Genomic DNA, 17,029 nt, shown 5'->3' with positions numbered 1-17,029 from the left:
CCTGTCCTGGAACTAGCTCTTGTAGACCAGCCAGGCCTCGAACTCACAGAATCCACCTGCCTCTGCCTCCCGAGTGCTGGGATTAAAGGCGTGCGTCACCACCGCCCAGCTTGAACAGGATTCTTAATCTCTCACCCATATTTGCAGTATTCTCTGGGGTCAGGAATACAGTGGAGAGCTAAGAATCATGTAAGTGAGCCTCTTAATTGTTAATCATTAATTGTCACTGTGAATGCATTGTGTAGGTAGATAGAGTAGTGTAGCGGCGTAAATGAATGCAGACAGATTGTAATAATATATACAGCTTTAATGGGGAAATAGACTTACAGAACCACAGGTTCCCGCGGAGAACAGGAAAGCGGAAGGCTGGGAGCATGCCCGCAATCTTTGTAAGTAAAAAATATCCTCTGGGGACCCTGCCCCCTGCTAGCGGGTGATTGGCTGGGTCTCCCCTACAGAGTAGGGGCTCTCAGAAGTGTGCTTCAGTAATCGACTACCTACCTGTGGATGAGATGGTCTCTGCCTTTGTCCTTATCTCCAAAATCTCTTAGTTATGAAGACTGAATGAAACTGTCCACATTTGTTTTGTATTTAGCCATTGTTTCCAATTGGAAAATTTTAAAACAGTAGATGAGAGCTTGACTATATGTATTTGTTTGTCTTTTTTGACCTCTAATTGGGGCAAATAAAATAGTTGTAAATTTTAAGACAGATTAATGGTAGAAGGCACACCGCAGCGGAGCACTGGGCTGAGCTCCTGAAGTCCAGCTGAAGAGTGGGAGGAGTGAGAATATTAGCAAAGAGGTCAGGTCCCTGATAGGGCTGGAGCTAATGGGAGTTGCAGCTCCAGCCAGACAGAGAAGGAACCAGCATAGGTCCAAACTAGAGTGTGAGTGACAGTTGTATGGCTGGGCAGACTGCAGGGCCACTGGCAGTGGCACAAGGATTTATCCATACTGCTTATACTGGCTTTTTGGGAACCTATTCTCTTTGGATGATTCCTTGCTCAGCTTAGATATAGTAGGGAGGGCCTTGAACCTTTCCCACAGCAATGTGCCTTACCGTCTCTGAGGAGTGGATGGGGGGCTGGGGTGGAGGTAGGCAGAGGGAATAGGAGGATGGGAGGGAGTAGAAACTGCGATTAGTATATAAAATGAAAAAAGATAGTTTGTTTTCTTTAAAAAATAAAAGAGAAGAAATCATTAAAAAATAGTAGAAGGCACACTGATAATAACATCAACTGTGTATTTTGGGTTTGTTAGGGGTTGGTAGGATTTTTCTTTAACATTTTTTTTCTTTTTGATTTTCTGAGACAGGGTTTCTCTGTGAAGCATCAGCTTTGGCTGTCCTAGAACTTACTCTGTAGACCAGGCTGGCCTTGAACTCACAGAGATCCATATGCCTCTGCCTTCTGAGTGCTGGGATTAAAGGCATGCCTGAGTTGTTTTTTTTTTTTAACATTTATTTATGGGGAGCACAACCTGTGTCACGGAGTGCATGTGGAGGTCAGTGGGCATTTTGTGAAAGTCAGTTCATTCTTTCCACTCTGGATCCTGGGGTCAAAGTGCAGTTCCCCAACATGCTTGGCAAGCACCTTTACTTATTGAGCCATCTCACCAGCCATGGTGTGTGCCTTCAGTCTGCTACTCTACTAAACAATAACAGAACAAAAAAATACCTTTTATAGATTAGAAGGTTAGGACTTATAAATATTACAGAATTTGCCAAATTTCTTAATTGTAATGAATGGGCTAGATATAGGGTGGGAAAACATATTTCTTCAGCCTTTAAGCCTTCAATTCTTTGTATTAAATCATACTGAAAAAATTTGGAACAGATAAAATTGAGGGTAAGTCTCCTTACATTGTATGCCTCATTCTCTAGCAATGCCTCATGGGTATGTACCAAATAATCATACATAATTATATTTTTAACTTTAAGGTTTAAAGTAGTGCATATTAATTTAGCTGTCATCACCATCTTATCATTTAGTACTTTACGGTGTTCGCGGGGAAGGGCCTTGACGTGGCAACACCGCTTCTTAACTAACGCTTCCCCTCTCATACCTACTAATGTCTGACCTCTTTTTACTGTTGCTCACCTCATTCCCAGTAGTTGCCATTAAGCCTGCCTTCCCCATACCAGTGCCATGGTGTCTTCTCTTCCATGCTCATTCATAGTCTTTGATATTGAGGACCTGACAATCATCCTAGACTTGCTAGTTCTTGTGTTTGATGTCATGTATCACAATGGTATTGTTAAAATACTTAAAACAAAAACCAGGTTATCTGCTGGGGAGAGGCTTATGTTCAGCATTCCAGTAGATAGGTCTAATGGTAATGTCGTACATTTCATATGTAAGAGCCTCTGTACTATAACTTTAGGGTGCCTGTCATGTCCATTGATGTAATACTTCTGTCATCCATTTTTGGATCTGAAAATAATGAGAACTATTAACAGGGCTGTGTCAGAGGAAAAAGTTATTACTTCTAGAGTGACTTTACTGAGACCCTCCTGGTTTGGGCCTGGGTGAAATTGAGAATAATGTGGTTCTTCTTTTCATATAAAGATGCAGGATAGTAGTTTAAAGCCCAGGAGCATATAGTAGCTTCATTACGGGTTCAGTGTCTGTCTTAAATTTGTTATAGTTATTTCTTTCTATAGTAAACAAACTTGAGAATTTATATAACTTAGTGCTTTGATGTCACATAAGACCAGAGTATTTTTACATTGTCACAAAGGATAATCAAAACGTCGACCTTCAGAGTGTAGAAAAGGTGATGTGGTCCTTTTTTGCCCTGACTTTGGGCCTGACTTACGCTAATGTGTACTCATGCCGAAGCTCTGTTCCCCGACCTTTGCGTACAGCATCAGCTTTGCAGGAAAAGGTGAGAGGAGCCAAGTGTGACCATAGATCCCCATAATCCAAGTGCTCTGAGAGATAAGGCAGGAAGATCACAAGTTCAAGGCTAACCTAGGATTCAGAGTGAGTGGAGGGCAGCTACAAGACCCAGTCTCAACCAAATGAACACATGTGAAGCAAGAACAGAATGTCTTTTGGGAAACAGCTAGTGCTGTTCAGTGTTCAGACTTTGCTCACCTGTGGCACACATTTGGGGCAGAGTAGCCATGAACAGGGGATTCTGAGGAAGAATCCGAACACAGAAAACTGCTTGCAAGGGTTTATAGAGTATTAAACTTCAAGTCTTGACCATCTTTTAACTTGAACAGTGACATTCCAGGTTATTCTTGTTTTCAGAGTACATTCAAGCCATTATGATGATGGAGGAGTCTGTTCAGCATGTTGTCATGACAGCCATTCAAGAGGTACGTTGATGAGAGCTCTGCACTCATTCGTGACGAATTAAAGGAGAAAAGAAGAGCTCAGGCAAGAGAGAATGGTTTTAAGAAATAATTCTATTTTTGTTGGGCAGTGGTGGTGCACAACTTTAATCCCAGCACTTGGAAGGCAGAAGCAGATGGATTTCTGTGAGTTTGAGCCTAGCCTGGTCTACAGATTGAGTTCCAGAATAGACAGGGTTGTTACAAAGAGAAGCCCTGTTTTGAAAAAACAAAACAAATCTCTTTTTATTATGTATAACCTGTATTCTAATTAAGTTTTAAGTACATTGTGTCTTTTGTGTGGATATTGAATTTATTGATTTAGCAAACAGTTCAAACCTTATGTTCACTAGAGACTGAGGCAGCTACTAAGAATGCTCTCTGATAGTGCTCTCTGATAGTGCTCTCTGATATGCTCTCTGATATGCTCTCTGATAGTGTGTCTCCCTCTGAGAGTCTCAGAGAGAAAACGGTCACAAAGAATTCATATTGTTTTAAAAGTACCGTGGAGTGGGGGAAGAATATAGAACAGGGAACAGCTTTGGGGGGACATTAAATAAGGCCAGTCAGAGGAGTGAGACTGGATTTGGAAGGATGAGGTGCAGTAAGAAGAGAGATGAGTCCAACAAGCAAACGGAAAGCAAGACCTGCTGGCTGTGCTGGTCTGGTGAATGTCTGTCATTTTAGCACTCAGGAGGGAGAAATCAAGGGCCTGCCAATTCAAGGTCAGCCTAAATGAGACCCTGCAGAGAGGGGAGAAAGTCCAGGGAAAGGAAAAAGACCTACATGATGTTGTAGCAGCAGCAGTGTGCTACATTTTCTGGAATCTAGCTACTTAGTCATAAAGGTTAGCAATATTCAAGAGAGTGGCATGTTGTGAATCTGTTTATCCAGTAGGTTAGATGTGTTCAATGCATTTTAACTTAGGAAACTAGGTATTGGGTATATTACCCCATTGTGATCTGAAAGAGCCTCAGTATCCAGAAATGGAATTATGGGATTGCTTTCCTGGTAAATATAAGTAGTACTTTGTATTTACTGTGTTTGTTTGCTTGTTTTGTATTTCCATAGTGACTGGTAATAATGAGCATCCTTTTATGCCTTTGTTGGCCATTGCTGTTCTATGTTTTAGAGAAGTATCACTTGAAGTTTAGTAATTCAGGGGCCTGGGGTAGCAGATGGTACTAGAGATCAAACCCAGGTCCTCAAGTATGCTCTACTAGGGAGCTATATCTCAGCCCAAGAATAGCTATTCAAGGAGTCTTTTTTACTAATTAGATGTTGATAGGAAGAGCACACAAGAAAAAGAGATCAAGGTTAATGGTTTTGGGTTTTGTTTTTTGTTCTTTTATGAGACAGGGTTTCTTTGTGTAGCACTGGCTGTCCTAGAACTCACTCTGTAGACCAGGCTGGCCTCAAACTCAGAGATCTTCCTACCTCTTTCATGTGTTGGGATTAAAGGTGTGTACCATCACCACCTGACTGAAGGTTTTATAAGCAACAAGACTGGTAATACATTGAACAGGGCTTTGGGGGAGCTTGTAAGAGACTACATGAAGAGCCTAGGTAGCCATAGTGCCTTTGGATAGGAAGAATTTCCTGTGGTGAAGAAAAAGGGGAAGAAGTGCTACTGGTTTTGTAGATTGGGCCATAGAAAAAAATCTCACCTGGGAGTGGGATTTTATGCAATCAAGGAGTTAAGCAGGATGAGAATTAGAAAAGGATTGAAAGGGGGCTGAAGAGATGGCTACGTGGTTAAGAGCACTGACTGCTCTTCTGCAGGACCAGGGTTTGATTCCCAGCAGTCCTGTGATGGCTCAAAACTGTCTGGAACTGTAGTCCTAGGGGGATCCAACTGCCTTCTTCTGGCCTCCATAAGTAACAGGAATGCATGTGATGCACAGACGTACATGTAGACAAACACTCATGTACATCATGTAGTCTTTCATTTTTTAAATAAACAAAATAATTCTTTTAAAAAAGAAGCTCAAGTCATTCTCAGCTACATGGGGAATTCAAAGCCAGTCTGGTTCATAAGAAACCATGTCTTAACAAGAAGAGGAGGAAACAAGCACATTCACAAAAGCTAGAGCTTTAGTCCTAATGTAAGGGGAGAAAGTCCCCAAAGAAGATGTTAGCAAAAGAAAGAGAATTAAACTGTAAACTATAAAGTCTAAGAATAATAAGCAAGAAAGCTGGCAATAGTAAAGCAAGATCGCACTGGGAGCTCAGTGAAGCTGAGGAGTGGGTCTGCATAAAATCAGATAAAATGCCTCTGAGATGAGAGAAGGTGCATTTAGAACGGATGTCTAGCTTTTCCTAGAGCAGTAGCTGCTGTGTTGTGATAAGGAAGAAGACAGGAGAAGAAGAAGAAGAGAAAACTATATGTCTCCTTCTCCCCACCTTTGAGTTAGATATATTCTCTCTGAACACTGTACAGATTTTATATATTGCTATATAATTATCCTTTGATGGTTTTATACATGAATACATTTTGATCCTTTGACACCCTGTACCCCGATTACACTCTCTGATTCTTCTCTCACTGAACCCTTTCCCAGCAAATCCCTTTCCTGTTTTCATAACTTTGGGGGTTTTGTTGCTGCAGCTGTTTTGTGACCCACTGTTAATTAGGATTGTTTGCAGGAGTGCAGGTGGAGCATGGCCAGCGTAACAGTGGGCATACCACAGGAGAACATGACCCCCTTTCCACACTGATTATTTAGCATGAAAGAAGTACTTGGTGTCGCTCTTATTATTGAAAAGTCCCTGTTTTTAAATGTCTAGCCATGCTCCTAACACAGTGTTAAGAATAAGTTATGCTTGATTCTTACAACTAGAGCTCTCAGAGAAAATGAGCACCAGATTTCACATGTTTAATTTTAAGTGTAGACATCACTTGGAGTGAAAAACAGTCAGAAAAATTAATTACAGAAAACAGTTGCTTGCTTATGTGCTTTAATTTCTTATTGCTTTAGTAGTTTCTGGGTGCTCATTTTGTTGTATTGCCAAGAATGTCTTTTGCCTCATAATGGTTTAAATCTTAATTTCAGCTAATGAGTAAAGAGTCTCCTGTCTCTGCTGGAAATGATGCCTATGCTGATCTGGATCGTCAGGTATATAATTGTCTTTATTTATGAAACAGTTGAGGCAGGTGAATTTCAAGTATTAGTGAGAAGAACGCAGCTGAAATTGCTTATGGAATACATTGATAAAATACTTCATATTTTGCCTAAATTTAAGAACTTAAGCTAATTGATATTATACATTATAATTAAGCTTAGACTTTGTAGTAAAAGTAGTACTGCATGAACCAGTGAGGTGGCTCAGCAGGGAAAGACACTTGCTGGCAAGTATGATGAACTAAGTTCTTTCCCCAGGAACCAGTTGGACACAATACGTTATTGTCCTGACTTTGGTATGCACACTCTGGTGAGCATGTGTGTACACACATGCACACACCCAGAGAAATGAATTAATGTGGTACAGAAAAAAATATGGTAGTATTGCATAGCCCACTTTAAAACAAATTTAATTTGTGATAGTCCCTCTTTTCTAGTCATTATTTTCTTTTTATATTATTCTTATTCTTGCTGCATAGACCAGGCTGGCCTCAAACTCACAGAGATCAACCTGTCTCTGACTCCTAAGTGTTGGGATTAAAGGAGTGTGCTACCACACTTGGCTAGGTACAACTGTATTTGAAAAGAACTTTGCTATGTATTTTTAAGCATGAAATGCTGTTATAGTCAATTTTTAGTTTACAGTATTCTGCATGAGCAGAACTTTGTATCTTTTGCTTTCTCTTATTTTTGGCTCAGGGTTTCTCAATGTTGTGTAAGAAAGTCTTTGGATATGATATAATTTTAATCTAAGTTAAAATTTGCCTTTCTATTTGTGGTGTTGTTTCTTTGCTATTGTGGGTACATTTTTGGGTATCTTTATTAGACAGAGGTTTATATATATGAAATAAAGACACAAAATTTTATTTTAATCAGTGTTTTTATAATTTGCTAACTTAGAATTTATTATAATAAGGGAATATACGTGGAAATATTTGATGTTAAGAATCAGAATAATCCAGGTATAGTGGCATACTTACCAATCCCTGCACTCATGAGGCCAAACTCTGAGTTTGAGGCCATTCTTTCTGGTATATGTAGGGAATTTCAGGCAGTCTGAGCTATATAGTGAGATCTTGTCTTAGCAAAACCCAAAAACAAAAGAAAAATAAGTGACTTATTTTCCATCTTTACCAAGAGGTTCTTGATTTTCCTACACTACCTCCCAAGAAATAAAAATGTTTTAATTCTGTGTTACACCTATGTAACTTTACTTTAAAGTGAAATTTTGCTTGTTTCTAACTAGTTGAAGAAAACTACAGAGGAACTAAACGAAGCTTTGTCAGCAAAGGAAGAAATTGCTCAAAGGTGCCATGAATTGGATATGCAGGTGAGAAGTTCTGTGTGTGCACCACACATACTACCAAATGTGCTGGGGACTGTCACATGGTCAGCTTCACTGCAGTATAACCTATAAGACAAAAAAGAAAAACAAGCAAGTAGGGTTCTGATTTAGAAGAGTATGCTGTATAAAGATGTTACCGGTCTTTTCTGGAATTTAATTAAACTCATTATAACTGAATGTTAAATTCCAGAAGAAATAAAGAAAAGTGCTTGACTCTTCATATTGTGCCAGTGAACTCGCTTTCACACTTTCCATATGGGTGGGAGTCTTTTTGTTTGTGTGTGTTGCAGGGCACTGTGGTATTTTACCTGTGCCTGAGAAGGTAGAGGGAAATGTTGAATGTCTTGCTGTTCTGCTCTCTTACTGCCCACCATATTCACTTGAGACAGGGTCTCTCCACAAACTTGACGCCCACAGTTTTGCTAGGCTGGCTGGGCAGCAAGCTCCAGGATCTACCTGTCACAGTCCCTCATGGGACTGTAAGCATGCATGGCAGCATCTGGCTTTTTCTGTGGGTCCAGAGGATTGATGTCGTCCAAAGTATTTGAAATGTTTGTATTCTTTGTGTAGCACTGGCTATCCTGGAACACACTCTGTAGACCAGGCTGGCCTTGTAGTTTGTATTCTTTTTTTTTTTTTTATTTAAGATTTATTTATTATGTATACAACATTCTGCCTCCATGTATGCTGGCACACCAGAAGAGGGTGCCAGATCTCATTACAGATGGTTGTGTGACCCACCATGTGGTTGCTGGGAATTGAACTCACGACCTGTGGAAGAACAGCCAGTCCTCTTAACCACTGAGCCATCTCTCCAGCCCCATGTAGTTTGTATTCTTACCACAAGTATCTGAGACTTTATTTTCATCTTTGCCAACAGTTGGTTCAATCTTTTTAAATTTTATCCATCGTCATGAGAGTTGAATTGATATTTTGTACCTTCAATTTGCATTTACTTGGCGACTATTGATGATTATCTTTCTGTGTGTTTATTTACCATCTGTATATCATTGGTGAAGTAAAGCCAAGTATGATGGCCTAGACCTGTAATCTCAGCCACTTGGGAGGCTGATGCAGGAGGATCACTTGAGTCCAAGAATTGGAAGTACCTGAACAATGTAGCAAGATTCTATCTCAAAATAAATAGAAATTAACTTTGAAAAATTTTACTCTTATATATTACTTTGTATGAATAACATTTGAAATAATCTAGATGTTTACAATAGAGATTAATTGTTCAAGTGAGGTAGCACTCAGCAGACAGATCTACAACAGACAGAGGCCAGCCTGGTCTGCATAGTGAGTTCTAGATCTGTAAGGGCTATCTCAAAAATAAATAATCAGACAGATGCTTTAATTCATAATGGTAATTCACAAGAGTCTGAGTTGAATAACCATTGTTCTAATTCCAACAGGTTGCAGCACTGCAGGAGGAGAAAAGTAGTTTATTGGCAGAAAATCAGATACTAATGGAACGACTCAATCAATCAGATTCTATAGAAGATCCCAACAGTCCAGCAGGAAGAAGACATTTGCAACTTCAGACTCAGTTAGAGCAGCTGCAAGAGGAAACATTCCGGTAAAAGACCATTCATTACAACCTATGTTTTAAATTTTTAACAGTCTTTTAAAGCTAATAGAGGGAGCCAGGATATTTTGTTTGTAATCTTAACAGATAAAATGTGTCTGAAGATCAGAGTGCTTAAGCCACTAGTTAGCCATAGAGGCCAGACAGCGGTCACACCTTTAATCCCAGCACAGAGACCAAGGCAAAGGACCTCAGTGAGTTCAAGGCCACCTTGGGCTACTCTAGCTTGATCCAGTTGCAAAGAGAAACAGAACCAGGTGGTGGTTGCTTACACCTTTAATCCCAGTCCATGTGAATCACATGACAGATGTGACGTGTGTGGTTGTGACTGCAGAGGAGAAAGACGAGTCAAGAAGAGTGTCCACATGCTTTGTCTTCTCTAAGTAGAATTACGAGCCACTGAATAGTGTTTATCTTGTTTTGGTTACAGACTAGAAGCAGCAAAAGATGATTATCGGATACGCTGTGAAGAGTTAGAAAAGGAAATCTCTGAGCTTCGGCAGCAGAATGATGAGCTAACCACCTTGGCAGATGAAGCTCAGTCTCTAAAGGATGAAATAGACGTTCTCAGGTAAACGGTTTCCCTTCAGGAATATCAGATCCACTGCCATCCAGAAGAGCTCCATTGCAGATGTTACAAACTCTGGCATTTGTGAGCACACATGTATTTAAAGTTTCGGTGAATAGCTAAGAGGCTCTATTAACACTTGAGTTGAGGACAAATATCAGGTAAATGCTATGTACTTGTGGCCATCACTTCACTTACCCAGAACTAACTTTTACTTCTTGCTACTCTTCTTTGATTCTGAGCCCTCCAGGCCCTTAGTCTTTGTCTTAAATACTGTCAAGTATTCTCTGTATAGTACCTCACTGTTCGCCATTCTATTTCTTTCACAGCCTCATCCTCTTTGGGATCCCTTTTTGTTTTTAGAATAAATCACCTAGTTCTATAATGTAGTCCTATTACGTATTAGGGATCTTTTTCTCTTACCCCTGGCCCACCCCTCATAGTATATAGCCCTGTCTCCCTCTTCTCTCATAGTTGTTAAATGTTTTTATGACGCTTTCCCATCTGTCTGCTGCCCACCACACCCCATCGCTAGATGGCTTGAGTCCTGCCACCAAGAGGAAAGCATCTGCACATGGTTGACTCTCCGGGCCTCCTTGCAGTCACACCCAAAGACTACATATGTTAAATTTACAGTTTCCTCAAGCCCCTAAAATTTGCCATTCTCTATCTCCATTTCTCTACTGAAATTTTAGCTGGGGTTCATTGGTATCATAGTAATTGCCAAATCATTTGAACATTCCACAATTTATTTTATTTTTCTGCTAAGTGTGATTTTGCTGGTTACCCTCCTGATGACTTTATTTACATTTTAGACATTCTTAGTGACATATTTTTCATAATTTAGGTTATAATTGTTTTTCTTAACATAAAAAAAACACCTAGATTCACTTTAGATTTTATGATTTAATACATGTTAAGTCCTGATATTGTCTCCTGTTTGAACTCTGTCTGAAACAGCTTTACAGCTGTGGACTATTTCTGACAAATTTCCCGTCTTCTTTCAGACACTCTTCTGATAAAGTATCCAAACTAGAAGGTCAAGTCGAATCTTACAAGAAGAAGCTGGAAGACCTTGGGGATTTGAGGCGGCAGGTTAAACTCTTAGAAGAAAAAAATACTATATACATGCAGAACACTGTCAGTCTGGAGGAAGAATTAAGAAAGGCTAATGCAGCCCGAGGTCAGCTTGAGACATACAAGAGGCAGGTAAGAGAACACAAGCGGAATTCTTCTGGGCGACTCCACAACACACAGCTTTTGAAAACTTTGTCACTTCCAGGGTTTTTGGCCAAAATCAAGTGAAAGCCAAGTTTTATTTTTGTGATTTGTCTTAGTCACTGTGAAGAGACACTATTACCAGGCAACTCCTACAAAAAAAAAAAAAAAAGCATTTAATTAGGGGCTTGCAGTTCCTGAGGTTTAGCCCATTATCATCGTGGTGGGGAGCATGGTGGCTTACAGGCAGACATGGTGCTGGAGAAGTAGCTGAGAGTTCTGCATCCTGATCTGCAGGCAGCAGGAACAGATAGGGGGCCACTGGGCCTGGCTTGAGCTTCTGAAACCCCACAGCCTACCCCACCCCACCCCCACCCCTGGTGACACACTTTCTCTTATTCCTTCTAATCTTTCAAGAATTCCACTTCCTGGTGACTAAGCATTCAAATATGTGAGCCGGTAGAGGTCATTCTTACCTAACCGCTGCATGATTCTTAACTGTTTTTATATTTATTTTCTTTCTTTTTTTTTTTTTCAAGACAGGGTTTCTCTGTGGTTTTGGAGCCTGTCCTGGAACTAGCTCTTGTAGACCAGGCTGGTCTCGAACTCACAGAGATCCGCTTGCCTCTGCCTCTGCCTCCCGAGTGCTGGGATTAAAGGTGTGCGCCACCAACGCCCGGCTTATTTATTTTCTTTTTATTACACTTTATTTATTTGGTTGCTGGGGGCATAGGTGTGACTTAACATACATATGGAGGTCCTAGGACAACCTGCAGGAATCTGCTCTCTCCTTTCACCATGTGGGTTCTGGATAACAAACTCAGATCATCAGACTATTGAGCAAAAGCCTTAAATCCGTACATCATGAGTGGTTTCCAAATTTCCTTGGTTGATATATTTTCTCCCAGTGCTCTATTATAAAAGTTTCAATTATATGGCAAACTTAAGGAACTTCCTGAAATACTGAATTTTAATATGGATTGAAATTACTCAAAAGTATAGCCAAAAAAATACTTGTTCTTAAAACATATCCAATATGAAATAAGCAGCAATATATCTAGAGGGGAAAGTAGAAAGAAATGTAGAATATTATTTGAAGGGAAAATCACTTAACATTTTTGGAACTAATAAAGCATATCTAATTTAGAATTAAGAGAAAATGTATATCTAGAAATATTATAACAAACTGCATAGAATACCAATTCTCTGTGCCTATTCACAATCATATTATTAATACTTTTTTTAATGATATTTTTCTTTCTGCAAGTTCTCTGTGTGTGGTTGCTCTGGTCATGGTCTTCTTATGCCCAAATCCGTGGGTCCCCACAAAAGCAAACAAAGGAGACCAAGTCCCATATGTAAAAGCAAAGAGCCTTTATTTTAATCAAGTTTGCAAACTCGGTCTCTCCGGTCTCTCCACAAGACCAACATATTGGAATATCTGGAGAGCCCCGAGCTCAATTAGAATTGGGTTTTTATAGTAGTAAAGGTGGGGGTGAGGCGTCTCTGAGGTTCAGGACCCCTGATTGGCTGACATCTGTCTAGGGGTGTCCTGGTGAAGTGCTGGCAGGTGTTTCTATCTACAGTGCTTGGAATGCCAGGAATTTTCTTTAAATGGTCTGCTCTTGGGTGGGAGTTGGTAATCTGGGCCTGCCAGGCATTGTCTCAGGGTAAACTATTGAGACTCCAGACTCCGTTTAAATTCATGGATGGCCAGAGTCCCAGGTGATGATGGTTGAAGGAAGTTAAGAACTTCCTTTCTGCCCAGACTTAGATTGTCATGGCTGGCCCTCACAGTCTCATGTTCATAAAATGTGTACTTCTTCCCCTGCATCTCCTGTCTAAGGAAGAACCCCAGGACCATGTGTGTGCTGGGCAAGCGTTCTCCTACTGAACAATATCCTTCACCTCCAGTATTTTTGAGACAGGGTCTTCCTGTGTACCTTAACTGGACTTGCCCTGCAGCACAGCCTGTGCCATGGCCTGATGAGTGCTGGGATCCCAGACATCCACTCCTGTAAATCTAGTGGATGTGTTATATTTGACAGTTTCAACCTGAAATCTTTGCTGAACTTATAAAACTGTAATTGTTGGTAATAGACCTTGATTAATTGCAGCTTTTTCTCATTATCTGTATAATTTCAGTCTTGCTTTTTCATTGGTTCTTTGAGGAATTGTGATGGCTCTGAATTGCAGTTTTTCTCCAGTCAGTTTTTGTTTCCTCAAGCCATGTTTTCCAGCATTAGCATACAGAACCACTTCTCTTCCTGTGTTTGCATTCCCCAGACAAACAAGTGTGAAAACACACATCTAAATATCAGCTGGCCAGGGTTACACTTTTCCAAGGTATTTCCTTTTAACTCCAGAGCACTCATTTTTCTTGCCTGCTGATGGATCTTCCTTTCTTCTTCCCTCCATCTATCCCTCCCTTCCCCCTGAGACACACGTAGCCCCGGCGTGTCAGGAGTTTACAGAGATCTGCCTAACGCTGCCTCTTGAGTGCTGGGATTAAACGTATGCACCTCCATACCCAGACTGATCTTTTTTTCTCCTTACTCTTTACAGCCAGGACTATTTAATGACCACTTGATTCCTGTTATACTCAAAGCTCTAGGTTCCTGTTATTGGCATTGGCACCTCTCATTATCCACATTATCTGCATGAACTTCCCACAGGGGTTTTAGCCTCTTATAAGATTAGCTATGTAATTGAGCATTTCCTATCTTTCCTTCCTGCTTCTTTGCTTCTCAGTGTTTTTGCTAGAAATGAAGGCCCTCTGATAATTGATACCTTTGTTCTAGATGACTCTAGTTTAGGAGCCTCTCTTACCTATGCAGATTTTAGTTCCTAGTTCTCTCCCTTCTGTTAGACTGATGGATTGTATAACGTTTAGTCAAGTATGGTGGGAATAGAGTTTTCATAAACCTGTAGAAGAAAATAATGGTTTTTTTTAGTTTTGTTTAGTTGGGGGAGGGCATGCTGGGGATTGAATTTAAGGCTTTGTGCACGCTAACAAGCATGCGTTCTACCATTGAGCTATATTCTACCACCTTGTGATCATTTCTAATGTTTCAAATTATAAAAATTAACATTTTTATATAATTTATGTATTTTGTATCAGGTTGTAGAGCTGCAAAATAGATTATCCGATGAATCAAAGAAAGCAGATAAATTAGATTTTGAATATAAGCGGCTAAAAGAAAAAGTTGATGGTCTTCAGAAAGAAAAAGATGTGAGTATGTAATGGGCATTTTGTTTTTCAGAAGTGCTAACATTAAGACTGAAATTTAATTTTTGACTGTATTAATTCCTTCTTTTAATTGTTCTACTTTTAAGTCACAATTTTTCTCTTTTTCTCAGAAATAAATAAAAGCTAGGACTAGTTTTACTCCAATTCTTATTTCTCTAATATACATATATTTGTATCATTGGTCTCTCTTTACTTCTTCTGTTGACTTCCTCTATGTATAGCCCTTCTGTTTGCTGTGTGACTAGTATGGAGGACACTGCTGCACTGTTGTTTAGCATTATTTCTGCTTTTCACAGTTTATGAGTATTTAGTCTTCATCCTGACTCTTTATTGAATGAAAAGAATGTTAAGAACATAGTTAAGGATGGACTAATTAGCTTTGTGTCTCATGCTTAACATGAATGTGTATTACCATGTAATAATAGATACTTGGTATTGTAAAGATAGAAGATAAAAAAGATAATCGTTTTCATCTGTTTCTACTCCCATGATCTCCATAAAAGATCAAAACTAAAAATAAGCCCATGCATGTCCACTGTTTATCTTCTTCCTGGATAAGGCCTCGATTACTGCTTAGTAAATCTGTAGAGCTGACCTTTGCTTTATGTTACTTTAGCGGCTAAGAACAGAAAGGGATTCTCTGAAGGAAACCATTGAAGAGCTCCGTTGTGTCCAGGCTCAGGAGGGGCAGCTCACCACTCAAGGTAAAAAAGCCCCTGTAACTCCAGGAGTCTGGCTCGGAAAGTCAGCAAAGGTGTTGGCTTCACTTTAAGATGATTGCACAGACAGATGGCCCAACAAAAGAAAAGGAATGAAATTTTTGAACTGTTAACCAAGATCTTGGCAGGCTATGGTTGGGGCTTTGGGTTTACTTAGCAACTTTAAAGCAATTTTGTAATCTCTTGAGTTTACAAGTCACAATCATTTAACGTGACACTCTTATTCTGAAAAATCTCTCATGACTGCTTTAGAAGTATATCAAACTTTCCAAGTTGGTGATTCCTGCTAAAAGTGGAATGGATTTTAAATCATTAAGAAATTTGTATCTAGCCAGGTGATGGTGGTAGTGCACACCTTTAATCCCAGCTCTTGGGAGCTTTGAGAGGCAGAGGCAGGCAGATCTCTGAGTTCGAGGTCAGCCTGGTCTACAAGAACTAGTTCCAGGACAGGCTACAAAGCTGCAGAGAGATCCTGTCTCGAAAAAAACTAAAAATTAAATAAGTAAATCATTAACTTGTATGTGGGCTGGAGAGCCTCCTCCAGAGCGCTGGCTATTCTTGCAGAGGACCTGGGTTCAGCTCCCAGGACCCACTTGGCAGACCATGTAACTCCAGTACCAGGGAATCCATCATCCTCTTCTGTCTTCTGCAGCACTACAGCACATGGTACACTGAAAATATGTGAAAGCAAACCACTCATACACAAAAAGTACAAAAATAAATCTTTAAAAAAAAAAGATTTAGGAATTCTTTAAAGAAAAGCTTTTAAGAAAAACAAAAGCCACATATATATATGTTCTTTCTCAAACAAAGGGATTAATGCTTGGCTCAGGATTTGCCCTCTTCTGTGGAAGGATGCTTAAAAGAAATCCCACACTAGCTCAGAATTGAGAAATAGATGGTTATTTTTTTAGGGGTAAACTCACAAATCAGAATCCTCTGCTTGAACGGAGAACAGAAACCGAATCCAGCAACCAGAAAGGGAGGACGCATGCTCTACATCAGTTCATGTCCTATAAGAGGCCACGCCCAGTGGGCGGGGAACCACTAGCTGTAAGACTTCCTACAGCACTCTTCCCCTCTTTACTCACAGTAGGTGACTGGCAATTCCTGCTACAGGCTTCACTCTTAACCAAACCCTGACTTTTTAGTTCCTTGAAACAGTTTTCCATGACTATCCTTGGTTTTCCTCTCCTTGTTCCCACAAAGAACTTGTCTATCTACTTAATTTTATCTCACTCCTCAGTTGTCTGTCAGTCCCCTCTGCTCTGACTCCACTGTGGCCTTGCTGTCATACCTCTTTCTTCTCTCTCCTCTTGGCCTGTTTCCAGACCCTAGTCAGGTAGCCACGGTCCTCTCAACATAGATGACCAGTGCTAGCTGAAGGAGAGAGGGAGAAATATATCCAGAAACATGTACGTACATGCATACATACATACATATATACATACATACATTCCTGGTTATCCTCACCAAATGTACATTATTTCTTAATATAATTGGTTCTTCTTTGTACCCATGCAATTCTTTAACTTTTTTTCTCATCAGCTCTCCATTAAGTTTTTTCAGAATTTTTAGAATCTAACTTGAACCTTATCCTCTTTACTCTCAGTTCCCATGTTGTCAAGAAAAAACAGCCTGTCTCTTTTAAGCTCAAGTTTATTATTTGCTATATAAAAATCTACATGGTTGAATGTTTTTGTGAGGTTTTTCCTCTAGAACTGTACCCAGATGATTAAAGAATAGTTTCTAAGAATAAAATTGCAGAACTACCTGAATATTTAGCAATATAATTGTGACATTTTTATTTTTTTATTTTTATTATTATTATTTTTTTTTTTTTTGGTTTTTTCGAGATAGGGTTTCTCTGTGGCTTT

General features: G+C 39.8%; 1 protein-coding gene across 2 annotated transcripts in view; it reads left to right on the top strand.

The window, feature by feature from the left end:
• The window catches only part of Hook3 (hook microtubule tethering protein 3), an 84,582-nt gene that overhangs the window by 35,986 nt on the left and 31,567 nt on the right, over positions 1-17,029 (top strand). For both annotated transcript variants that reach the window (XM_005362470.3, XM_013352022.2), the window contains exons 6-13: positions 3,260-3,327; positions 6,396-6,458; positions 7,711-7,794; positions 9,225-9,388; positions 9,828-9,968; positions 10,973-11,174; positions 14,305-14,415; positions 15,050-15,137. In XM_005362470.3, coding sequence (XP_005362527.1) covers positions 3,260-3,327; positions 6,396-6,458; positions 7,711-7,794; positions 9,225-9,388; positions 9,828-9,968; positions 10,973-11,174; positions 14,305-14,415; positions 15,050-15,137 — 921 coding nt within the window. The remainder of the gene's footprint in view (positions 1-3,259; positions 3,328-6,395; positions 6,459-7,710; positions 7,795-9,224; positions 9,389-9,827; positions 9,969-10,972; positions 11,175-14,304; positions 14,416-15,049; positions 15,138-17,029) is intronic.

The sequence above is a fragment of the Microtus ochrogaster genome, linkage group LG7_11 (assembly GCF_000317375.1).
Source record: "Microtus ochrogaster isolate Prairie Vole_2 linkage group LG7_11, MicOch1.0, whole genome shotgun sequence".
Classification (NCBI taxonomy): domain Eukaryota; kingdom Metazoa; phylum Chordata; class Mammalia; order Rodentia; family Cricetidae; genus Microtus; species Microtus ochrogaster.
The sequence above is the reverse complement of the archived record's forward strand: the minus strand, read 5'-3'. Positions and strand labels throughout refer to the sequence as shown.